The sequence below is a fragment of the Schistocerca gregaria genome, chromosome 9, assembly GCF_023897955.1.
Source record: "Schistocerca gregaria isolate iqSchGreg1 chromosome 9, iqSchGreg1.2, whole genome shotgun sequence".
Lineage (NCBI taxonomy): Eukaryota > Metazoa > Arthropoda > Insecta > Orthoptera > Acrididae > Schistocerca > Schistocerca gregaria.
In genome coordinates this window covers 247,834,154-247,860,352 of record NC_064928.1, presented here as the reverse complement: position 1 = coordinate 247,860,352, position 26,199 = coordinate 247,834,154, and the positions used below count along the sequence as shown (strand labels likewise).

The window sequence follows — 26,199 nt, the reverse complement described above, 5'->3', positions numbered from 1 at the left end:
CTCTGATGTGCATTAAAGTCTATCGGAACCCACCAAGATGAAACATTCCACATTCCCACAATATCCACAACAATGTCATGAGCACACCCAGGGGAGGTTCTAGATTTAGTTTCACATTGTTCAATGATCCTGCAATATCGTACTGTGAATTGCAGTCACTATTTCAACAGTGACAGGTATTCCACTTCTTGGCACAGCTTCCACATACATTCTTCCCAATTTTTCACTGTTGCGTAAGACAGTGAGTTTGTGGGAGACATTATGGTAACTATCTGGAGTTAGAAACTTTTTGACCGCCCTTCATATAGGGAAAGGCGCATTTTAGACCAACATTTGAAACACGCCCGCATAGAGGAAAGAATAAGTTAGTCCCCCCCTCCCCCAGAATTTTTAAGCTGCTGATATATTGTGTAGACAGGGACAGGGAGACAGTGTGAGTGAGGCAGGAGACTGTGGCTGTGACATATAGGGATATATACTGCAAATCAGCGGGAGAAAAAGGATGCAGTGGTAGTGAGAGGGAGATGAGTGTGAAGGCTATACTACAAAGAGAGACTGGGTAAAAGGATTGTGAATGTTTGTTGTTAAATGAGCATGAATATGTCTGCATGCTGCCAGATTTTTAATGAGGAAGGTGACATAAGGTTTGTAGAAGTTAGTTCCCCTCTTTCATGTCAAAGTCTTTAAAGAGATGCATATTTGCCTTTTTTTGCACTCTGACAGGATAATTTTTCAGCTGGTTGGGTTTACACTAAATACTTAGTTTTTCTACTCGTTTTTACATGTTATTTGATTCCTTTACAATCACAGTAACTGGTAATATTCAAAATGTTTGCACCAAATAAAGCCAGTAAAGCTGAATCTCAACAGCTCAGTGAGAATTATTCAGGAATGGGTATCAGAGGGATGATGTAAGGGGGGGAGGGGGGGGGATGGTGGGGCAGGTATATTTGCTAAAGAGGGTACAAGATCCACAAAAACTGGTATTAGCACACAATGTTCCAAAACAGATGAGGAATTCAGCTTTGTAAAACTTGTGGATCATAACCTAATTCTTACACTTCTCTATAGAGCTCCAGGTGGTGACAAGGGTATCTTCTTTGAGAACTCTGTATTAATAATGAAAAAGTGGTTAAAAATCTAAAACAAAAGATTACTGTCTGTCAGGACTGCCATATCAGAATGGGAAACGAGTCAGCTAGTCATTTTTCTGCCTCCTCATAATGTTCAATCTGTATTGTGGCAAAGCACGTGTAGGTAACATCATAATTAGCTTTGAAAGGAATTTGTACACCATCAGTATTGTTGGTGAGAGATTTGCACATTTAGGCTAAACCAAAACAAAATTGAAAGACTCCCCTCAAAAGTAGGGGTAGAGGGCAGAAGGAAGTAGTAGTAAAGCAATTATTTCAGAAATTTAATATTTCTAAGTGGGGACCGTATGTACCTGTGTCAAAACGAAATAAATGAAACAAACTGCTTTTGAGAACTTGATTCAAATTTATTTGCATTTGTGGCATACTTGTTCTGCTCTTTTTTTTTTTAAAATAAATCAGCTGAAGAAGCAAACATATACAGAACAATACTAAGTGGTACATAGATGAACTTAACAATGCTTTAGACAAAATATATTTGCACCATATGTAGAAAACTTCTCCTGAAAATGGAACTAAGCAGAAAGTAAATTTTTTTTACAATTCATATTGAATGTAAGACATCCTTCAAAACTAAGCTTAGAATGGCAAAAAGAACAGCATACAAAAGGTAAATTGAAGGTGTTCAACTGCACAAGGGCATAGCATGTATCATGAGCACAACATATGTCTTAACCTGTACAAGTACTAATGCAGCTGATCTACTTAAGCAACACCAACATGCGGACAATCACATCCATTGAGATTACAACATTAGTGGCAACGCTCCCAAACTCCAAAAGCATGGACTACTCTCGGTTGTCAGAGTTGAATCCCAGATACATGATAACATAGTTGATCCTTTAATCTGCAAGTAAGTTGGCCGTTGGGCTGCGTTGAGATGAGGGTATCTAACTCAGTCACTGTTTCTTTCTTTTCCCACACTCATTTCTTGATTTTACTTCTGCACCACTCTTGAAAAAGTGAGAGGAAAAATTGGAGGACCCATTGAATGGAACAAACAGTCTAATGAAAACTGAAAAGACTTACCATAATCAAGAGGATCAGAAATGTGAGTATCGATAAACTTAAAATTGGAGACCCCTTAGTAGATGAAGAGAAGTAACTCTACTACCTCAGAAGTAAAATAACATACAGAGGATGAGGAAAGAACGATATGGAAAGCAGAGAAGCACCGGAAAAGAGGGCATTCATTGGGGGGGGGGGGGGGGGGGGGGAAGTGTATTAGTATTGAACACGGGCTTTATTTTGAGGAATAAATTACTGAGAAAGTATATCTATGACTGCAGTAAAAAAGAGAATAGAATCAAAGCATTTGAGATTGTGGAACTATAAAAGGAAACTGAAATCAGTCCACCAAATTTTTTAAATTCTTCTGTAGGACCACATCTCAGAGTCTCTCTTCCCTCGTTTTCCCACAGTCCATGTTGCAATACTGTGCTCTGAAATTTCTTCCTCAAATTAAGATCTGCATTTCATATAAAAAGACTTCTCTTGGCCAGGAATGCTCTTTTTGCCAGTGCTAGCCTGCTTCATGGGTTATTTTGCTGCCTAGAGAAGAGAAACCCTTAATTTTATCCATGTTGTGACCACCAACCTTGTTTTCATTTCTGCTACTTTCATCTTTCTTTTATTCACTCTCAATCCATATTCTGTTCATTACATTCAGCAGATCCTGTAATTCTTCTTCACTTTCACTGATGACATTGCTACCCTCAGTGAATCTTATCAATGATATCCTTTCACCTTGAATTTTAATTCCTCTCCTGAACCTTTCTTTTATTTCCATCATAGCTTCTCTGATGTATACAGTCAACGGTATGGGCGAAAGAATACATCCCTGCCTTAGATCCTTTTTAATCCGACCACTTCGTTCTTGGTCTTTCCCTCTCGGCTCTTGTATATGTAGTACATTACCCATCTCTCCCTATAACTTACTTCTGTTTTCCTCAGAATTCTGAACATCTTTCACCATTTGACACTGTTGAACACCTTTCCCAAGTTGACAGATCCTATGAATATGTCCTGATTTTTCTTCAGTCTTGCTTCTATTATCAACCGTGATGTCACAATTGCCTCTCTGGTGCGTTTATTTCTCCTCAAGCCAAACTGACCATCTACCATATCCTCAATTCTCTTTCCCATTATTTTGTACACTACTGTTGTCAGAAACTTGGATACATGAGCTTTAAACTGATTGTGCAACAATTCTCACACTTCTCAGTTCTTGCAGTCTTTGGAATTGTGTGGACAGTATTTTTCCGAAAGTCAGTTGGGATATCACCACAATCATACACTCTACACCTCAATGTGAATATTCATTTTGTTACCACTGCCCCCCCCCCCCCCCCCCAATGATTTTAGGAATTCTGATGGTATGTTATCTATTTCTTCTGCCTTATTTGATCTTAAGCCCTCCAAAGCTCTTTTAAATTCTGATTCAGTTACTGGATCCCCTATCTTTTCTAAATTGACTCTTGTTTTGTTTTCTATCATGTCGTCAGACAAGTCTTTCCTCATTTCCACCCATTCACTCTCTCCTCTGCATTTTTACAGTGGAATTTCCGTTGCACTGTTGATGTTATTGCCCTTGCTTTTAGTTTTAGCAAAGGTTGTCTTGACTTTCCTACATGCTGAGTCAGTTCTTAAAATCATTTCGTTTTTGATTTCCTCACATTTTTCATGTAGCCATTTTGCCTTAGTTTCCCTGCAATTCCTATGTATTTCATTCTTAATTGACTTGTATGTTTATATTCCTGAGTTTCCTTGAACATTTTTGTAGTTCCTTCTTTCATCCATCAACTGAAGTATTTCTTATGTTACCCCTGGTTTCTTTGTATTTATTTTTTTTCTTTCCATCTTCCATGATTGCCCTTTCTAGGGGGTGAATGGACTTCTTCAACTGAACTGCTTACAGCCTCAGAGAACTCAAAGTATACCTCCTAATTCCTTAGTACTTCTTTGCATATTGATTCTTCTTGACTAATCTCTCAAACTTCAGCCTACTCTTCATCACTACTACATTGTGATCTGAGTCCACGTCCACTCGTGGCTATGTCGTAAGATCCAATATATGATTTTGGAATTACTGTCTGACTATGGTGTAATCTAACAGATATCTTCCTGTGTCTCCCAACGTACCACCTCCTCATGTGGTTTCTTAACAGTGTATTCGCCATCACTAACTAAAATTTATTACAGAGTTCAATTAGTCTTTATCCTCTCTCATTCCTTGTGCCAAGCACATATTCCCCTGTACCCTTTTCTCCTACTCCTTCCTCCACAACTGCATTCCAGTCCCCACATGACTTTTAGATTTTCATTTCCCTTTACGTACTGAATTACCCATTCAATATCCTCATATGCTTTCTCTGTCTCTCTATTGTCAGACTGTGACATCGCATGTTTACCTGAACTATCGTTGTTGGTGTTGGTTTGCTGTCAATTCTGGTTAGAACAACCATATCACTGAACTGTTCACAGTAATATATTTTTTGTCCTACCTTCCTATTTGTAACAAATCCTACTCCCATTATACCATTTTCTGCTGCTGTCCATACATCCTATACTCATCCGACAAGAAATCTTTGTCTTCTTTCCATATCACTTCACTGACACCCACTATATCTACACTCCTGGAAACGGAAAAAAGAACACATTGACACCGGTGTGTCAGACCCACCATACTTGCTCCCGACACTACGAGAGGGCTGTACAAGCAATGATCACACGCACGGCACAGCGGACACACCAGGAACCGCGCTGTTGGCCGTCGAATGGCGCTAGCTGCGCAGCATTTGTGCACCGCCGCCATCAGTGTCAGCCAGTTTGCCGTGGCATACGGAGCTCCATCGCAGTCTTTAACACTGGTAGCATGCCGCGACAGCGTGGACGTGAACCGTATGTGCAGTTGACGGACTTTGAGTGAGGGCGTATAGTGGGCATGCGGGAGGCCGAGTGGACGTACCGCCGAATTGCTCAACACGTCGGGCGTGAGGTCTCCACAGTACATCAATGTGGTCGGCGGAAGGTGCACGTGCCGGTCGACCTGGGACTGGACCGCAGCGACACACGGATGCACGCCAAGACCGTAGGATCCTACGCAGTGCCATAGGGGACCGCTCCTGGGGTATCGGCGAGGAGCATACGCAACCGTCTCCATGAAGCTGGGCTACGGTCCCGCACACCGTTAGACCGTCTTCCGCTCACGCCCCAACATCGTGCAGCCCGCCTCCAGTGGTGTCACGGCAGGCGTCAATGGAGGGACGAATGGAGACGTGTCGTCTTCAGTGATGAGAGGCGCTTCTGCCTTGGTGCCAATGATGGTCGTATGCGTGTTTGGCGCCGTGCAGGTGAGCGCCACAATCAGGACTGCATACGACCGAGGCACACAGGGCCAACACCCGGCATCATGATCTGGGGAGCGATCTCCTACACTGCCCGTACACCTCTGGTGATTGTCGAGGGGACACTGAATAGTGCGCGGCAAGGGAACTTGCTGTTCCAACAGGACAATGCACGTCCGCATGTATCCCGTGCCAACCAACGTGCTCTAGAAGGTGTAAAGTCAATTACCCTGGCCAGCAAGATCTCCGGATCTGTCCCCCATTGAGCATGTTTGGGACTGGATGAAGCGTCGTCTCACGCGGTCTGCACGTCCAGCACGAACGCTGGTCCAACTGAGGCGCCAGGTGGAAATGGCATGGCAAGCCATTCCACAGGACTACATCCAGCATCTCTACGATCGTCTCCATGGGAGAATAGCAGCCTGCATTGCTGCGAAAGGTGGATATACACTGTACTAGTGCCGACATTGTGCATGCTCTGTTGCCTGTGTCTATGTGCCTGTGGTTCTGTCAGTGTGATCATGTGATATATCTGACTCCAGGAATGTGTCAATGAAGTTTCACTTCCTGGGACAATGCATTCACGGTGTTCTTATTTCAATTTCCAGGAGTGTAGATTGAGACTTTGCATTTCAGATTTCATAAGTTCGCTACCACGTTTAGCCTTCTGACATTCCATGCTCCAACTTCTAGAATGTTATCCTTTCATGGGTTGCTCAACATTCTTCTCATGGTTGCCTCCTGGAGATCTGAATGGGGGACTATTGCAGAATCTTTTGCCAATGGAGAGATCATCATGACACTTTTTCAATTATAGGCCTTCTGTATTCACAAGACATCATATGTGGTTTCCATTGCCTTCTACATCCTCATGCTGTTGATTGTTGCTAATTCATCCACCTTTTGGGGCAGTTTCCCACTCCAAAGGCAAGAGAGTGTACTGAACCTCTGTCTGCCTATCCAGACTCTTTGACAAGGCCACTGACTGAATGAGGGACGACGTCTTCAGCTGCCAATACTAATGATTTTGAGTCTAAATTTAAACAGTGGCAGGGTTCAAACCCAGGACCAAGGATGTTTTGATTACTAATCAAAGAAAATACCTCCTAATCTGAGAGGCTGTCTTTGTCACAAATGACGCTCCCCCTATGTACCAAGGTGGTCAGTACTGACTGGCATTGAGCTGGTTGCGTGGAGGTACAGGTCTGTATGTGTCTTCTTTCTAAACACTGAATGACCCAGTGTGCCATCTGCCTTCTTCCTAATCAGTATGTCCTGGAATGGAATATAGCCATTCTCCTCTAATTCCACCGTGAAGGTGATATTCTCATGTATGCTGTTTAGGTGGTCCATAAACTCCTGCCATACTGCCAAATCATGAAAGTACCATCGACATAGCGGAAGAAGTGCCTGGGTTTATGGTGAGCAGTTTGTAGGACCACTTCCTCGAAGTGTTCCGAATAAAGAATTGCGATCCCTGGAGCAAGGGGAGATCCCACAGCCACTCCATCCGCTTGAAGTAGATGGTCGTAAGTGCATATTCAAAGAGCTTCACTGTTATATGCTCGAAGTGCTGATTAAGGAGTGCCAAGACGTCACCTCCTTGTTCACTTAAGTACCTCTACAAGATGCCTTGGCACTCCTTAATCAGCATGACCACCTTGGTACACAAGGTGCGCGTGACAAAGAAAGCCTTTCAGATGAATTACATCACCTAAGACAGCTATTTAGGAAAAATGAGTACAGTGAAACACAGATAGGTAGGGCCTTCAATAGGAGACAGGCTGACAAATTTCGAGAAGATAAAAAAGAGACTTGCCTTTCTACCATATTTGGGGCCCCTGTCAGCCAAAGTCGGGAAGCTACTGAGAAAATCAAACAAACATAATACCTTCTTCCGACCACTGCCGAAGATGAAAGAGCTGCTGGGCTCAGATAAAAACCCACTCAAACTCAACACACCTGGCATATACAGCATTGCCTGCAAATGTGGTGTACAGTGCATTGGACAAACGCTGCGCTGAATCTCAAAGAAGTGTGAGGAACGCATCAGACACGCCCGACTTGGACAAACAGAGAAATCTGCTATAGCTGAACATAGTATGAAAAAAAACACCACCTTTTATTTCGAGAACACCAGGGTGCTGTGCCAAGCTCGGAGCTATTGGGACAGTGTCCCTAAAGAATCGATAGAAATACAGATCCACAAGAATCTCGTGAACAAGAATGAAAGTTATCAACTTAGCGTGACCTGGAATCCAGCATTAGCTGCAAAATGCCATGAAAGCACCAAGAACCGACCAGCTCACGAAACATGACAGGAATGCTCTGACGGAGACATGAACAGCGCACCCGCTCACCATCCACCCCGCCCGCCGGCTCCTTTGCATCCAGCCTTCCGCAGCCAGGTGGTGGGGGGCACACAGGAGGTATAAAGGGACTGGCATCTGCAAAGCCTCGGTACTTCGCTAGGAAGATGATGAGTATGTCACTTGTCGAATCGTCGCACTTTGAAGACACCGCCACCCGACTGCAAGTGTGAGAACTTTTTGCTTTCTTGAGCTGTTATGCATATAATAGAAAGAAACTTCCACATGGGAAAAATATATTAAAAACAAAGATTCCAAGACTTACCAAGCGGGAAAGCGCCGGTAGACAGGCACAATAAAATTTTATTGTGCCTGTCTACCGGCGCTTTCAAGGAAAAGGAAAGATGAAAGGATGTGGGTTTTAAGGGAGAGGGTAAGGAGTCATTCCAATCCCGGGAGCGGAAAGACTTACCTTAGGGGGGAAAAAGGATAGGTATATACTCGCACGAAGCAGCCGCCGGTTGCGAAAGCTCGAAATTTTGTGTGTGTGTGTTTATATACATAGTTTCATTAAGATCACTGTTGTTATTTTATTTCAATAAAATGAAACATGTTTGGCAACAAAAATATGCACTTCATTCAAGTCCTAAGACAGATTTAAAATGTCTTCCCAGAATTCATAAGTAACCTCAGAAAAAAAATAGGCCAATAAAATGTTTGTTCCACTATGTTCATTATTGTCGGTTATTACCCACTGTGTTATATCTATTATTTTACAGGTATTATGTGATTTTCCTTTCAAGAAATATATGGGTACATAGCGTACAAACCATCAGCGACTGCCACAATTTTCATCTTCCTCTTATCGTCCATACTCTCTAATATTAGGTCTACAACTTTGCTTCTGCTGTTTTGCAATAGATGGCAATAGCAGCAATTGGGGGTTCAGGTGGTTGGTTGTAGGTGTAATACAGTAAGCTTAGGCCTCTGTAAACATAATGCCATAAAAATATTAGTCGATTTGTGATTGCACTATAAGGTTATTCTCGAGTAAGTACGTCAACTTACATACCCATTTTATGCTTTAACATGAATAAACTTGTGGCTGTGGCTCTTAAAATGCTGGATAAGACCAATGGTGAGGGGACTATTAGTGGAAGAACATGCAGCGAATGTTTTCAACGCCTTAAGAATGGTGATTTGGATATCAAAGACCAGCATGGTGATGGAAGACAGAATGTTTTCGTAGCTACTGAAACAGATGAAGACAGTCACAGGGCATCATTATCGAAAGTGACTGATGCGTTTGAGCCCAGCACTGAAACACAAATGGCCACAATAAAGCGATAGATAGACACATAAAGGTAATATTGCAGCAGGTCAGTGCTTGACCCATGTCACAAAACCGGTCAAACTATACACAAAAACATTGAAATGAGAAGTCCTGCAGTATTCTCCATACGTTGCTCTCTCTGACTACCGCCTTTTTCAATCAGTGCCATACAGTCTGGCTGACCAGCACTTCCGATCATAAGAACAAGTGCAAAATTGAATTGACTCGTGGATCCCCACAAAAGACGCCCAGTTCTTCCGCTACAGGATTCATGTGCTATCCAAAAGATGGGAGAATGTAGTGGCCAGCAATGGGCACTACAATGAATTTTAAATTTTTTTTTCTATAAAGCCCCGAACTTCAAGAAAAAACAGCAGAAACAAAGTTGTAGATTATATATATAAACTACTTTCGAAGTGCCAAAATCTACTACAAGAAATAAAATGCCACACTTATACAATGTACTTGCAGTGAGACAGTCGCAATTCCTCAAATCGGTTGCATGTGACCTCGACCTCTGACACCAAGGAGCACCACAGTCCTCCGCCCATGAAAATCCATAGCATAATGTCACACACTAACGGACCTGGCCTGCAGGCAGATCGGTGAGACTAGATCCGAGATGCAGGGCCTGCACATTAGTGGGAAACGAATAGCTTCAGGTCGGCACGCCCGATACCTACAGGAACAGCCTGCGGTTTTGGCCCGTCATGAAAATACACCTGTGCGGCCAGCTATTCAAGGGTCAGACACCATGTCAATGAAAAGAGACTGTGGCGATCAATCCGTGCAACAAATGACTTATTCAGATACTCTGAGAATCAGTAACAATTCACCGTAAAAGATGATTGTCTGTGGCCCAGCAATCACACTCTCTCAACAAAATTTTTGGCCATAGCTTTTGTCAGAAAATGACAGCAGACACACACATGACCACTGTGTCAGCAGTCTCCGAGAACCACACCCAAACAAACCACTCATCACGCCTTCCTGCCTCTCATCAGATTCAGCATCTGCTAGGCTAGAGGCAAGAAGTGCTGAGTGCAAGCTAAGGGGAAAGGTAGAGGTAGAAAAAGGAGAAGCAGTAAGAATGAGGGAGCAGGAAAATGGCACATGTACTCTGCTGCTGCCAGGAATTTAAGATGCCTGACATCTCATTAAACAAACAATTACATCTGCTGAGACAAAAACGAGATCTTTTTCAAGTTTCCCTGATTTCCAGAACTTGTGGCAACCCCGATAAATAACAGAGGACATGTGTTGCGAGTGACCTACTGCAGTCTTCTTTTTGAACTCTAGACACGACCCACTGCACAGTTAAGGCCAATAATAAGTATGATGTCAGGTAACGAATGTGAACTGTTGCTCGAGTGCCCATAGTAGTAGCAGTACTTACCTCCAGACGAGGCACGGCACATGAGCAGGTTTTTGTACGCCTGGCGGTACTCTGAGCTCATGACGACATAGATGATGGGGTTTATGCACGTGGACAGGTAGATGAGGATGTAGCCAGCGATGTTGAGCCCGTGCAGGTTGGTGACCGAGTGGAATGTCTTGCTGACCGTGATGGGCAGGTAGCACACCACAAACGATGCAAAGATCACCAGGATCATTTTCAGAAGCTTCTTGTCCTTCGTCGTCATCTTCCCTGTTGGCAACATAAATGTTTGCTTGCCAATGTACAAATCATCATACTGCACTGTTAAAGGAACTGTTATTATGTCAAAGGCATTTTAACAACTGCTTTGAATCTGGACATAGGATCATACTAAGTGTTTTGGTTTTTTAATACGAAAAACTTGACAGAGCAGGTATCATATTACTGCTACACTGACAGACACAATTAGCCTGTTGCTTAGTTGCACTGTTCATGTACGCTTACCATGGTTTTCCAAAGACTGGCTGCTAAGTTGAGCAGCTCTATCCCTCCTGCTACCTCTCTTTCAATCCTCATCAAAATACAAAAAATGGGAAGCAAATAGCACAGTTATCAGTTAGCATCCATTCTTAAGAGGAAGGTAGACACCTTTGCTGACTTTCAGCATAATTCATGCAAAATATGTTTCCTTACAAGGATTTATTCAAAGTATTTAACTTTATGCTAAACCACAATTTTTGATCTGTCTAAATTGTTGTAACTGCCTCATGCAAATGAAGTCTTGTTGGTATCTAAACAGAGAGGTCAAGGAAATACAAAACTAAGGGTCAGCAGGAATTGGAGATAACTTATAATAAATACAACATAATGCTCTGCATGTAGAAGAAAGCTTGTGGAATTCATTATGAATTTAGGCAAAAAAAAACATATATTCTAGGGGGATTTATGTAATTCTGAATACAAGGGAAGAGTTATCTGTTCCTTCAAGTCTGGGGAGTACAGGTTTCATTACCACTGTGCAGTCAGTGTGAAATGTCATGACTAGGGCTTGGATTTTAATGATGTGAAAAAGAGCAAAATGTGCAAGCATTTATGACCTAAAACATACATAAAAAATATGGCTTCATGTAAGTTTTCGAATAAGCATTCCTGTTGACTTTTTTTTTACATACAATGTAATACAAAATTCATTTCTGAACAGATTGAGAGGGTAGTACTTCCTTTTTGTATTGTTTGAAAGTAATAGCTTATTTTGGGGGGAGGGGGGGGGGGGGCAGTGAGGTGAGGCCGAGGGTTCAGAAGGGGTAGGGGCAAGTTCTTTACAGGTAAGCAAGTCAAATCAAGCTTATTTTCAGGTAAGCAACTCAACTTTATTTTTAGGTAAACATGTCAAGTCAAGCTAAGCTTTCTTCAGGTAAGCAAGTCAAGTTTTATTTTTAGGTAAGGTAATGTAAATCAAGTTGAGTTTTTGAGATGGGGTAAGTTGATTTTTCTACATAAGTAAGTTTTTTATGTGGGGTAACATACGTTAACAGAACCCTGCACGTAAAGTGGAAACAATAAAACTGCATTTTTTTGACATACACCAAAAGCAGTGTTCCAGATTAGTTTGACAGAACTTTTTATCTTCAGTTTCTGCACAGTTGCACATGGCAACGAGGCTAGACCCAGCTCACTCTGCACAATGTCCAGCACAGTTGAGTACCACCAGTTTCAAGTCATGTTTTTGTTGGCACTGCTGTGGGCAAATTTTTCCAGACAAGGTACCTGTAAAGACCTCTCACAATTTTTTACCATGCTTGATTCATTGCTGTCAACCTCACAAAAAATTGAAAGTTGTCTTGATTTTGGTACAATAATTCTCAGCAGCCTGAAGCTGAGAGGCGAGGGGGGGGCAGTGAAGATGCTTGTTCCTTGAATTTCTGGACCAATAGCAGAGCTTTCAGATGGATTTTCGTCCCACAGTAAATTAATTTGTACATATCAGAGTAATTTTTGTCACACCTCTTATGTAATGCAAGGGCAAGGCAGGTGCCGATTCTGAAGCCCTTTGATTGCTTTACCCTTTTACTAAATACCACCTGTCTATAGCAACAAAACAATGCCTATGATTACACCACCCAGCCACAGTAAATTCATAAACTTGTCAAACAAAATGGCAAGTCGTTTTCAGTCTTGAAAGTTTCACATTTTAGGAGGAACATTTCTCCATGCCTATCAACTTCTGCAACATAATGCCCACCCACATCACTGTTTTCGCCCAGACCTTTTGGTCAGCAACACTAATCCGCTTTTTGTTGAGCAACTTCTCGTAGGGCACACATAAACATTTCTTTCTCGATGTAGATTCATCTGGAATTGGATGTGTTGTGGATTCTTCAGCTTCTTCAATGAGATGTTGCAAAACACTGCCATATCACACAGTCAGATGGACTTGTCTTCTCAAAGAACAGTATTTATCTGATTTAATTTTCAGCACTTATCTTCACACAGCTGCTGTACTGAGCAGTATTACACTGTTGTTGCATGTTAAAACACTTTTGCACACTAACTTCACACAGTTACAAAATAATATTTCCCTATCAATGGTGAAGAAGTTCTCACCAAATTCAGGAACAGAATCTTCCGACTTTGTGCTATTGGAACACTTTTTGGCATGTTGAACCACACTGAGCTAGTATTCAAACTGAATAATGTGAGCAATGTATATTATCTCAAGACATGCCTTCATTAGCTCTGTGAGTGTCTTGTTGAGCCAGTGGAACCGTGTCTTACGTCACCCAGCTGACTAGTGTGTTACGCTGCTTCTCTACTACAATCCTGATATATAAAGCTTTGTAGTAAGAGTCACAGTGATTTATGGCATTATCACCTGGAACATTGATGACTGTGCAACTATTTCATGTTTTATATTTGTGTCCTTCAAAATTTGACAAATACAGGATACACATTTTTGGCTGAAATATTACCTATTACTCCAAAAGTTGGCCGAATTATAAACTGTTAGTAAAAAGGGTGTAGATACGCCTTAATGTGCACAGTAAAAGTATAAACTGTGCTACACTACAATATCTGGATACATGCATAAATTGCTGTAAAATTCACACTGTCACAAAACAATGGTGTATGTGATGAGCTGTAGAAGCCCTCACACTTTTTTCTTTAACATTAAAGTTGACTACTGCTGTGTTTTCAGCACATAACTATTTTAAAATGACCAAAAGGTCAATATTGCAGTGGTGCATGTTGTAATCATTGAGATCATTTTAAAAAATTCTCTGACACTGCAAGTCGACAAAAAGTACAATTATGTGAACTTTTGTCTGCTTTACTCATAGAACTTCACTTAAAAACTAGCTTTGGGTGGTTTTGTTCCTTTTTCAATTACAGATTAGATGTTTTTAGACGATAGTTGGCCATTGGAATGGTCATAATAGGCTAGAAGGAATTATTTCGGGTTACATTTGCAAAGCTTGCTTTACTACCTATGACACATTTTATGTTGTTGGAAAAAAGATGAAAAAGTTTTGTGAGGACATACTGAAAACATTTCTGAGCCAGAGGAAATTTTTCCTCCTCGTACAGAAGACATGGGCATAACTGTTCACAAATTGTGATGGATTATTTGAATGTGTCTAAGCCATTTATCCTCAATAATCTTTCCTCTGCGAATGCTCATCCTGGAAGATACGTGGTAGGTAGGAGAAGAGGTACTGACAGAAGGAAGGCTGTGGGTTTCGTTGTTAAGGAAGGAAGGAAGGAAGATGCGCTTCAAATTTCTGGTCGACAACAAGATCATTAAACATGGAGAACAAGCTCAGTTTGGGGACAGAAATCACAAGTGCTCTTTCAAAGGAACCATCCCAGCATTTGTCTGGAGTGATTTTAGAGAAATCATGGAAAACCAAAATCTGGATGGCCAGATGAGGGTTCAAACCATTGTCCTCCTCAATGCGAGTCCAGTGTGCTAACTGCTACACCTCCTCACTTGTCTAAGCGGGGTGGTTGTGAGGCATGCTCTAGTAGCTCAGGCAGTAAGAGCCCCCGTCCACAAAAGGCACAAGTTTGGGTTCAGGTCGGAAACATAGTTTTAGTCAGCTGGACAGCAGCTTGCTCTTGCAGCCTCTGCACCATCCCCAGAAATAGCCTGAACAGCTGACGATGACACTGTACAGTTCGTTAGTTACCTGGGACGGGCGGGCTGGTGGGCAGTGCAGCGGCCAGGTTGTTGTTGCTGTATCTGCGGACGGAGCAGGGGCTGCCGCTGGGTGCGCGCCCTCTGCCAAACACTGCTGCCACCTGCAAACAACAAACAAACTGTAGGCCGGGGCAGTCAATGGGTCCAACAGTATCCATTATAAGCAAATACTCACAACTTATCTTAGAAGATAGATCAAGGAAAGGCAAACCTACATTTGTAGACTTAGAGAAAGCTTTTGACAATGTTGACTGGAATATCCTCTTTCAAATTCTAAAGGTCGCAAGGGTCAAACACAGGCAGCAAAAGGCTATTTACAATTTGTACAGAAACCAGATGACAGTTATAAGAATAAAGGGAAGCAGTGGTTGGGAAGGGAGTGAGACGGGGTTGTAGCTTATCCTTCATTCAAACTATACATTGAGCAAGCAGTAAAGGAAACAAAACAATAATTTCGAGCAACAATTAAATTCCATGGAGAAAAAATAAAAACTTTGAGGTTTGCCAATGGCATTGTAATTCCGTCTGGAAGAGCAGTTGAACAGAATGGATATCTTCTTGAGAGAAGGATACAAGATGAACATCAACGAAAGCAAAATGAGGATAATGGAATGTACTCAAATTAAATCTGGTGATGCTGAGGGAATTAGATTAGGGCATGGGACACTTACAGCTGTAGATGAGTTTTGTTATTTGGGTAGCAAAATAACTGATGATGGTCGAAGTAGAGAGGATATAAAATGTAGACTGGCAATGCAAGGAAAGTGTTTCGGAAGAAGAGGAATTTGTTAACAACGAGTACTGATTTAAGCATCAGGAACTCATTTCTGAAAGTATTTGTATGGAGTGTACCCATGTATGGGAGTGAAACGTGGATGATAAATAGTTTAGAATAGAACAGAAGCTTTCGAAATGTGGTGCTGAAGATTAGATGGGTAGGTCACATAACTAATGACGTGGTATTGAATAGATTTGGAGAGAAGAGAAATTTGTGGCACAACGTGACTAGAAGAAGGGCTTGGTTGGTAGGACATATTCTGAGTCATCAAGGGATCATGAATTTAGTACTGGAGGGCAAAAATCGTAGAGGGAGACCAAGAGATGAACACACCAAGCAGATTCAGAAGGATGTAGGTTGCAGTAAGTACTGGGAGATGAAGAAGCTTGCACAGGAGAGAGCAGCATGGAGAGCTGCATCAAACCAGTCTCTGGACCGAAGACAACAACTCTCCCAAAAGGACTAAGACAGAAACTATCTGAGCCTTTTCTTTCCTCCTCCTCCTCTGGGGAGTTGCAGAGTGTGTGTATTTTACACTGATGTATACCCTCCTATCACCCTTTACCCAGCCCAGTCATTGAGTAAAATGTGTCTGCCAACCAATAGTGTTCAATATGGCGGCCAGTGCAAAAGTATGTCGTGCATCTCCTCAGAAAAATTAAAATATTTCCAGTAAAAAAGAACTCGTGTGAAAATTGTAAGGTCTACAGTTTAGTATCAGTACACTAAAAATGAAAATTACTTATTTCAAACACCAAAATGTGAACAGAAAATTGCGCCGAAAATTTCACCAGAAACAACGCCTTTTTCTGACGATTGATCTCTAATGATCAAGAACAAAGTTAAAAAAAGTGTTGCAAGAAGAAAACAGCGCTATGAAGATTAAAATCAAGGATTCAGAAGCACAAATACCTCATAATGAGCAAAATGCTGTGAAAAACCGTAACCATCTTTCGTGTGAAAACTCGTGATCTGTTAGGCCTCAAACAACTGCTACAAAAGGAAATAAAATTCTTGTTTTAAGCGACAGTCATGGCAGAAACTGTGGGAGTATACTAAAAGACCAATTGGGCAAAAAATTCAGTGTGCAAAGTATTATAAAACTGGGGCGCCAATTAAGCAAGTTGTGAAAACCACAGATAAATTAACTGATAACTTCTCCCTCAACGATACTTTAATCATTATTGGTGGCACAATTGGCACTACTAAACCTCTAGAAGAATTGCAGAGGAACATGAAAGATTCTCTGGAGTACATATTTACACTCACACAAAAAACAAATTTAAAAATTCGTCCACTACTGCTTAGACATGACGCACAAGATCTAAATGGAAAAATCAAAGCTGCAAGCCGCATTATGATGGGTGAAAATTCGGAACATTTCGACAGAAGAAAGGCAGGAAACCACAAACGATGAACCAGCAAGCCATACGGCAAATACCACGAGGATTTTTTACCACTAAGTACACTAGCTCAAATAGTGAGGTAAGTAGTCAAGAAAGAAATGATTCCCTCCCTGTCCCTAATTTTAAGTTACTCCATCAAAATGTTCAGTCGCTCCTGAATAAACTAAATGAAATAAAAATAACATTAAATCATCTTTCTGTACTATGCTTTACAGAACACTGGCTCAAAGAAAATATTGAATTCAATACTGTAACGAAATAACATAAACTTCCCTGTGAAAGATATAGAACACACTATTGCTGAACTACCAAGGCAAAATAGTTATTATTTGTGTATACAGGTCACCAGATGGAGACAAAAAAGTGTTTTAGAATCATATGAAGGAACTCCTGGAAGAAATTCACTCTCCCAAGAAAAAAATGGAATTATATGTAGTGACTTTAATATTGATTCCAATAAATTCAGAGATGACCTTACAAATTTACTACAGCCGTTCAGCATCAGTCCAATGGTAACTGAACCAACTCAAGAAACACCTATCTTTCCACCTATTATTGATCAGATCTTGATAAATACGTGCAAATATGCCTATAACACACAAGTTGTAAACATGGGTTTTAGCGCTCAAATTCTTGCAATGAACGTTTCAAGACTCCAGTTTCCCAGTCGAATACAACACACTCTAAGGAATTTCAATATTAGAAAAAGTGGACTATTGTTGTTCTCTCCTAACGGGTGAAAGTTGGAAAGAAGTATATAACTGTAATGAGACCAATGAGACGTTTATGGCTACATTCAAACTTTTTTTTTGAAATGGCTTTTCCCAAGAAAACAACTACCGTATGTCTAACTCTACTCAAAGAACAGACAAGTGGATTACAAAAGGGATAAGGGTGTCATGTGCAAAATAAAAGGAGATCGTATGAGTACTCCAAGCATAATACCAGTTGTGGCTTTATTGCATACTTCAAAAGATACAAAAGAATACTAACACGAGTTACTTCAAAAGAAAAGAAAAAAACTAGAAAATGACAAAATATTTTGTGATTCCAAGAATAAAACTAAGCAACCTGGCAAATTATAAGGAAAGAAATGGGTACCAAGCCAGTTAATCGCAGTAACACAGAGCTAATTATGAATAAAAATAAACTAACTGGTATCCCAAAAATGTTGCTAGTGCTTTCAACAATTATTTCTCAAATATAGCGCAGCAGTTAATAAATACACACCATGACAAGCAGCCAACCAGCCACTCAGATAAAAAAAATTTCATTCAAACACGTTATTCCTGAGGAACTGTCAAGACTCCTACAAGAATTACCTAATAAATATTCACTTGGTTTTGATGCGTTACCAGATGCTATTATCAAAGCTAGTGCAACATTTATTGTGGAACCACTAACAGGAATAGTATTTTTTTTTTATTTTGCAACAGTGTTAACAGTGTTCTGACGTGATTTGTGTACCATGGTGGATCAGTCTTGTCTCTTATTAACTTATGCTGTATGAATCTATCTATTGCTGTCAGTACTGTATCTTTGAATTTGAGCAGTATCTGATCTACACTTGCATAATTAGCTAGGAAGGAATGGATACTCTGTCTTAGGAAGGCATCAAGCGAGTTTTTATCTGCTGTTTTAAATAGATGGGTTTTGCATTTATTTTTAGTGGTTTTGAGCGTCGCTACAATGACATTGTGTTCACTAATCCCTGTATCCGTGATGATGCTCTTTATTAGATCAGGATTATTTGTGGCTAAGAGGTCTAATTGTTTAAAGCAATACTGAGAGAAAGCATTTAGTACAATTTTGGAAGGTGTTTTCTGTCTACCACCGACTTTTGCAACAATTCAAGGGTACATTGAAATCTCCACCAATTATAACTGTATGACTGGGGTACTTATTTGTAATGGGATTCAAGTTTTCTTTGAAGCGTTCAGCTATTATATCTGTGGTGGGGGGGTCGGTAGAAGGAGCCAATTATTATTTTGGTACGCCTGTTAATCATAACCTCTACCCATAGTAATTCGCAGGAACTGTCTATTTCAACTTCACTACACAAACACACCACCACCTACTTTATTTAATTTATCCTTTCTGAACACAGTTTGCGCCTCTGTAAAAATTTTGGCAGAATTTATCACCGGCTTTAGCCAGCTTTCTGTTCATATAACGATTTCAGCTGTAGCGCTTGAAGCTCTGGTACTTTTCCAACACAACTACAATACCCACTGTTGCTTGGCCGATTCTTGTTGTTTCTTTGCCCTGTACCCTTTGAGACTGGAGCCATTTTTGATCTTTCCCGACACTGTCTAACCTAAAAATCCACGCCACACAACCCTTGCTACCCGTGTAGCCACCTCCTGTGTGTAGTGGACACCTGACCTATTTAGCAGAACCCAAAACCCCACCACCTTATAGCACAAGTTGAGGAATCTGCAGCCTACACGGTCGGAGAACAGTCTGAGCCTCTGATTCAGACCCTCCACTCAGCTCTGTACCAAAGGTCCGCAGTTGGTTCTGTCGACGATGAGCTCTGCATTCATCTTGCCAGCAAGACTGGCAGTCTTCACCAACTCAGATAGCCACCGGAAACCAGAGAGAACCTCTTCCAATCCATAGTGCCGACATCACATGAGCCACCACTTGCATTTGGCTGCACCCTGTACCCTTCATGCCATCTGGAAGGACTCTTTCCACATCTTGGATGGTTCAAATTGATCTGAGTACTATGGGACTTAACATCTGAGGTCATCAGTCCCCCATCCTGGATGATTCCCCTGGTATGCACATTGGCTTTCCTTAGCTTTCATATCCCTAAGGGGCTCCATCACCTGCCTAACATTGGAGCTCCCAATGACAAGCAATCCTACCCTCTGCGCTTGTTCGGACCTCTCAGGAAGACCGGCCACTGCCCCAAAAGGCTAGGCCGCCCTTGCTGGCTCAGATGTATTTTTAGCAGTGGGCAGCATCTCAAACCTGTTACGGAGGCATAAGGGTACAGCCTTGCTGCCAGCACCAACTTTCGCCTTCCACCCAAGGATTCACGACCCCACCACGGTTCGCCAATCACCGGCAGGGACATCCGAGGGCAAAATGGCATCAGAGATCCCAGGCGATGCTACAGGTTCCAAAGCACTCGCCTCGGGTGTCCCAATGTCACCACAGCCCAGGGAAACAGCCTGGAGCCTGTCGACACAGCTTCCAGCTGTTTACGGATCGTGACCAATTTCCCCTGAATCCGTACACAACAGACAAAGCGCGATGCTACAACTCTCGAAATTTGTGAATTAAACTATGCAAATACCCCAAACACGCAAAGAAATTAAGAATTAAACTATGAAACAAACAAGTGAGCTAAGAGTACGACTTACTGCTGGTTGTATGTTGAATGAACAAGAACTGACTAAAAGAGAAGCTTTTCGATGAAGTAAACAACTGAAAAAAAAACACTGGCTTCGAGAAATAGAATAAGACCTAAAAGAGGTATGAATGAATAGGAAAATGGTAAATGAAAGAGGCAAATTCAGAAACAAAATTATGAAAGGAAAGGAAGAAAACAGGGAAAATATGGGTAGAACAAAGGATACAGGAACACAACCAAAGAATGGAGAGATTTTGGGAAGATGAAAACATTGGGTACTTATGTAACATTCAAATTGTAACACTGTCTTAAAATGAAAAATTTATTAAATATTTAAAAAGTAGCAACACAGGGCAAGCAGAAGGGTTGTAATTTACATCCATAAAAGATAGGAAAAGAGAATTATATGGTACAGTTATACAAATGAAAGATATAGTTTTGACAGTTAAAACTTAACTATTATTTGCATTTTATGCTCTGGATGAAGGGAAAGAAAGAGGATTCTACAGATTTCTATGCCAAATTGCAACTGGTTTTGGACAAGTATGACACTAAACATCAAACAGTACTGATAGAAGATTTGAACACCATTATGGGGAATAAATCTATCACAGAGATCGTGGGAATGATGGGAGACAGATTCATTACAGATTATGTTTCTTTTAACAAACTAAAGAAAACCAATACATTCTTTCACAAAAGATATCCGTAAATATACATGATCAGCTTGAAGATTTATCATTAATGAGAAATTAGAAGGCAAACTATTAGAGACAATAGTGTACAGGGGATATGACATAGGTTCTGACCATTTCTTGGTGTTATCTCAAATCGATGTGTACACAAAAGGGAGAAAGGGCAAAAACTTGGCAGAAGAAAATATGAAGGTAGAAATCTATGAAGTGAACAAAGGATATGAGGTCTGTACCAGAAGAGATATACGATTAGGTTAGATTACATTAGTACTTGTTCCATAGATTATGAATATGAAACTTCGTAATGATGTGGAACGTGTCAGGTTAATAAAAGGTGTCTATACAAGATATTATATCACACGACACGTAATATTACATTTTTTTTGTAGGGGTTGGGGAAATTACCCACTTGCTATATGCAAAAATTCATCTAATGAGTAGAAGGAGTTGCCATTAAGAAATTCTTTTAATATTCTTTTAAATGCTATATGGCTATCTGTCAGACTTTTCATGCTATTGGGTAAGTGACCAAAGACTTTTGTGGCAGCATAATTTACCACTACTTTGAGTAGTGAAGATCATCATTGCTCCTAGTGTTGTAGCCATGTACACTGCTATTACTTTTGTATTCGTTCGGATTGTTAATAATAAATTTCACATGTGAAGTAAGAGAATAAATTAGGCCTAGCAAAATTTGGGAATACATATAGTACAATGAACAGGTGTCCAAAAAATAAAATGAGAAAAGAAACAATACTGAAATTTTACAAGAGAATGGCAGCACTAATGCATGTTTACTGAAATGAATCATGGGTTATAACTAAATTTGAAGAAAGTCGCACACAAGCAACAGAAATGAGGTTACTGATGCACAAGAGCTGACAGATTTCAATATTAGGAAACACTTGTACATCCTCAAGAAAGTAGAAGAAACTGGAATGGACATCTTGAAGTATTATGTCTCTAGATAAGATAATTTAAGCCCGTTTAGAGAAGAAGTTAATAAAGACCATGGAAGTGACGGACAAATAAAAAGAAAAGAGAGAAACAGAGGCCAAATGCATGAAATGATGATGATGATATTTTTAAAACAATGAAAAATCCTGGATGGAATGTAACAATATGTGAGAAGGAAACTTGCTAATCACCATATAGCGGAGATGCTGAGCCACGATAGGAACAATAAAAAGATTCACACAATCATATCTTTTGGCCATTAAGGCCTTTGTCAGTAGTAGACACACAAGCGCAGTGTGCACACACATGTTCAGTCTCAGAGAGCTGAAATTACACTGCCATTTGTATTGCATTAGGTTTGTAGTGGGTTTGTTGTTGAAAATCATCTGTGGAACATTCCTCACAAAATCAGTGAAGTACAAATTTCATTCTTTTGAAATAAAACTTGCGCTTAGTCATGTGCACCACTTAAGGTCGGCAGTGCAGATTTTCGTGAAATGAAATGGCAAAAAAATTAAGATTTGCTACTCAAATGACGTAGAAAATGTCCTCTTTTTAACCCTCATACACATTATTTCCCTCAAGTAAGTGGATCCACTTATCGAAAGAAAACACAGGTCACACCCGATTAGAAGGAGTATAGCAGAAGTAGTCCAGAAAACTAAAACCACAGTCCAGTATCACTGACGTCCACCTGTTGGAGAATTTTAATATACATTCTGAGCTCATAGGGAGATATCTCCTACAGAATGACCTCATTCATGCAAAACCGAAATCACGTTTATTTCACATCACATCCTGACAACCACAGATCTACATAATCAGTTGGATACAGTATATCCTGACTTTCAGAAAGTATTTGTCAATGTCACACACCCATGGGTATTAATGAAAGTAATGAAATTTGTGACAGGGTTGAGGATTTGTTGGTAGGGAAAATACAGCACATCATGTGAGATGGAGAGTTGTAGAAGTATGTGCTCCAGTCACATTAATGAGACCACTGCCTATGTTCAGCATCAAGGTGCAGTAACTACTCACTAATGGCAGGTGGCACCACTAACAGTGGGGAATATATAAAGTGGGTCAGACGAACATAGTGCACTTGTCACACTCATTACAACTGCACTGCCTGGCACACAGTTTAGAGCGGTGACGTCGGCGCAGGAGCTGAGAGACGCTTCACCTGGCAGAGAGCGGAGCTGAGTGCGACTGCGGACGGCGACCTGCCCGAGCGCCGCCTCCGACGGCCCCCGCAGCTCCTGCCGCCCCCTCGGCTGCTCAGGGAGGTGGGCGTCCCGCTGCGGCTGCCGACGCCGGCCGCGCCCCCACATGCGGTGTCGTCCTCGTCGCACAGGCTCCTGCCGGCACAAGTGAGCTGAGCTGAGCTGACGCAATTACAGGTACTTTGACAGATGGTAATTTTGTTTTGAATGTGCGCCATTGGATGCCTGAACACACGAGTGATATGTTACTATTATCAGAGGGACTGGGTCTGCTGCAAGAGAGAGGGCCGAGTGAGGAGTTTTTCTGACTGACCTCCTGAATAGAGAATGAATTTTATCTGAGATACATCCCTGCTCTCACAGAGGAGAGAGAATATTTCACAGAGAGACAACACATTTGGGAAAAGGTAATAGGAATGTAGTTCTCAGATTTTTCCCTCTAAGAATAGACAAAAGCCGCGCGGTCAAAGTTGCTGCAGTCATGGACTGTGAGGTTGGTCCCGGCGGAGGTTTGAGTCCTCCCTCGGGCATGGGTATGTGTGTGTTTGTATTCAGGTTAAGTAGTGTGTAAGCTTAGGGACGGATGACCTTAGCAGTTAAGTCCCATACGACTTCACACACATTTTAACAATAGAAGAAACTTGTTGGTCAGGTATTTTGTATCTACTAAGTTTTTCATCATGATGATGTTGGATCCTAAATCAGAGTATTTCTTTAGGGATTTTTTTCCTGCTGTTCGATGGGTTTTTCTATCTCCGCTGGCCCACTCACAGATGTAACACGGATACTTGGTTTAACCTAATAGCCTACACAAAAGTTTCAAATCATCGCTGATGTTCACTGTAAATTACTTTTTCGAGTAGGAGCTCAAGATTCTCGTATGTCTCCTCAAGATGGACATATTGAGCAACTGCGACTGACGATACAATGTTGTCATAAAATAATGATGTAAGTAGGCTGTTTAGGTTTTCTTATTGGTAACGCCGCTTAGCGCTCGGTATGAAAAATCACTGGCTGTGCTGTGCGCAGTATGTGTTTAGTTTGCATTGTTGTCTGCCATTGTAGTGTTGGGCAGCTGGATGCTAACAGCGCGTAGCGGTGCGCAGTTGGAGGTGAGCCGCCAGCAGTGGTGGACGTGGGGAGAGAGATGGCGGAGTTTTGAAATTTGTAAGAATTGGTGTCATGAACTGCTATATATATTATGACTAGTGAGGTAAATACATTGTTTGTTCTCTATTAAAATCTTTCATTTGCTGACTCTGCTTATCAGTAGTTAGTGCCTTCAGTAGTTTGAATCTTTTATTTAGCTGGCAGTAGTGGCGCTCGCTGTATTGCAGTAGCTTGAGTAACGAAGATTTTTGTGAGGTAAGTGATTTGTGAAACGTATAGGTTAATGTTAGTCAGGGCCATTCTTTTGTAGGGATTTTTGGAAGTCAGATTGCGTTGCGCTAAAAAATATTGTGTGTGTCAGTTTAAGCAAAGTCTTGTACAATTTTTCTAAGGGGACGTTTCAATGACACTTCTTTTATTTAAATCAATGAAGAGCCTCTAGTCATCTTTCATGTGCTCTACATCTAACTTGTTAACGAGGTTTGGATTGTCAGCTAAGTACTAAAGAGTCTTCCTATCTACAGTGCTGTTCTTTCAGCCTTGAAACTAGGAGTTTTGCAGCATCCTTTGCGGAATTTAGATCTCTGGCCAAATTGTTTAGGTCAGGTTATGGCAAGGGTTGGGGCATGTCTTGCACACCTTCCCCGTCAGAACCTTCAGTAAGTTCATCTGAAGCTTCGTAGGAGGGACAGATACAGGAACACCACAACCATGTGGCACAATTCATGCAGACTCCAAATCAGGATACATCATTTCTTTTTTCCTATGTACAGTCATCCAGATGGTTCTTTGGTGACCACTGGGCTTTATTTTACACTTTTATCATTTTCATAACTCCTCAACAAAAAAGCTGTACACTCTGAGGCGCGTGATATATATCCTGATCCTCTGGTTTCCCTCAAAGAGTAAGCAAAATAAATACTTTTAACAAATGAGGTTATGTTCCATTTCTGAATGGTAATCATAACATCCACAAATATAACACAATATATCAGAATTGTTCAAACACTTTCTCCTTCGCATTCTTACAGCCCAACAAAATAGTGCACTGGAACACTCTTCCAGATGCTCTTGCTCAGCACCTGTATCTAATTCCTCCATCATAGCAGTGAAAAGTGCTGCCATCCATTGATATGTTCTATCTAATCATACTTGTACCTGCAAAGTTGCAGTAATTTAAAATTAAATGCTTCTAACTGGCTGTTTACTTTGAAATAAATATTTGGACTGCTGTTTCACTAAGTGGACAGATTGCATTTTAATGATATTTTAGTCAGAAATACTAAAATCACAAAAGACTAAATGTGATAAAAAAATGGCAATATTTCTGGATTCAGGCAAACCAATATAAAACAGGTGTCATAATGAAAAACGGAAAATCATTGTTTACCTCTTTTGTTGACTATTTTTTTTAATTTCAATGTGCTGTTGTAATATAGGCCCTACTCATTAACAAGCAAAAGTTTAATACTTGCCCTACTGTATTAAAATTAGAAAGTTTTTATATGTCATAAGGCGTAATAACTCACTGTGCGCAAGTAACCGGACTCTACTCGTAAAGTGTTTTGGGATGAGAGCACTTAGCCACTTGCAACCCTTTTCTCCCTTAAATATCTAAGGTCAAATATTTAACTCAGTTGTTTGACACATGCGAGTCTAATTCTTTAAAGAATCAAAGGTTTACTGGTTCTGCCGTATGCTAGGTAACAAATCATTCCCAACTTGTTGCCCCAATCCACTCACCCCGCATTGCTGACATCGATGCCGGAGGAGGAGGAGGGCTCGCGGGCTGTCCTCGGCACGTCCAGCAGCAGCGGCCTGGAGCCAGCCTCCAGGCGCGACGCCGCTCCAGCGCCGTTCTCCAGCACGCCGTGCGCCCTGGCTGCTAGAACCATCACACCACTACATTCAGCACAGCGCTATACTCTGCTAACAGGCGAAAGTC

General features: G+C 41.1%; 1 protein-coding gene across 7 annotated transcripts in view; it reads right to left on the bottom strand.

Moving 5' to 3' along the window:
* LOC126292223 (G-protein coupled receptor moody) overlaps positions 1 to 26,199 on the bottom strand; it is a 1,247,805-nt gene that overhangs the window by 14,520 nt on the left and 1,207,086 nt on the right. For 5 of the 7 annotated variants that reach the window (XM_049986090.1, XM_049986094.1, XM_049986089.1 and 2 more), the window contains exons 5-8: positions 25,998 to 26,139; positions 23,105 to 23,279; positions 14,708 to 14,819; positions 10,539 to 10,790 (exon numbers count right to left, since the gene is read on the bottom strand). In XM_049986090.1, coding sequence (XP_049842047.1) covers positions 10,539 to 10,790; positions 14,708 to 14,819; positions 23,105 to 23,279; positions 25,998 to 26,139 — 681 coding nt within the window. The remainder of the gene's footprint in view (positions 1 to 10,538; positions 10,791 to 14,707; positions 14,820 to 23,104; positions 23,280 to 25,997; positions 26,140 to 26,199) is intronic. The other 2 variants (XM_049986092.1, XM_049986093.1) reach the window with 1 other exon arrangement.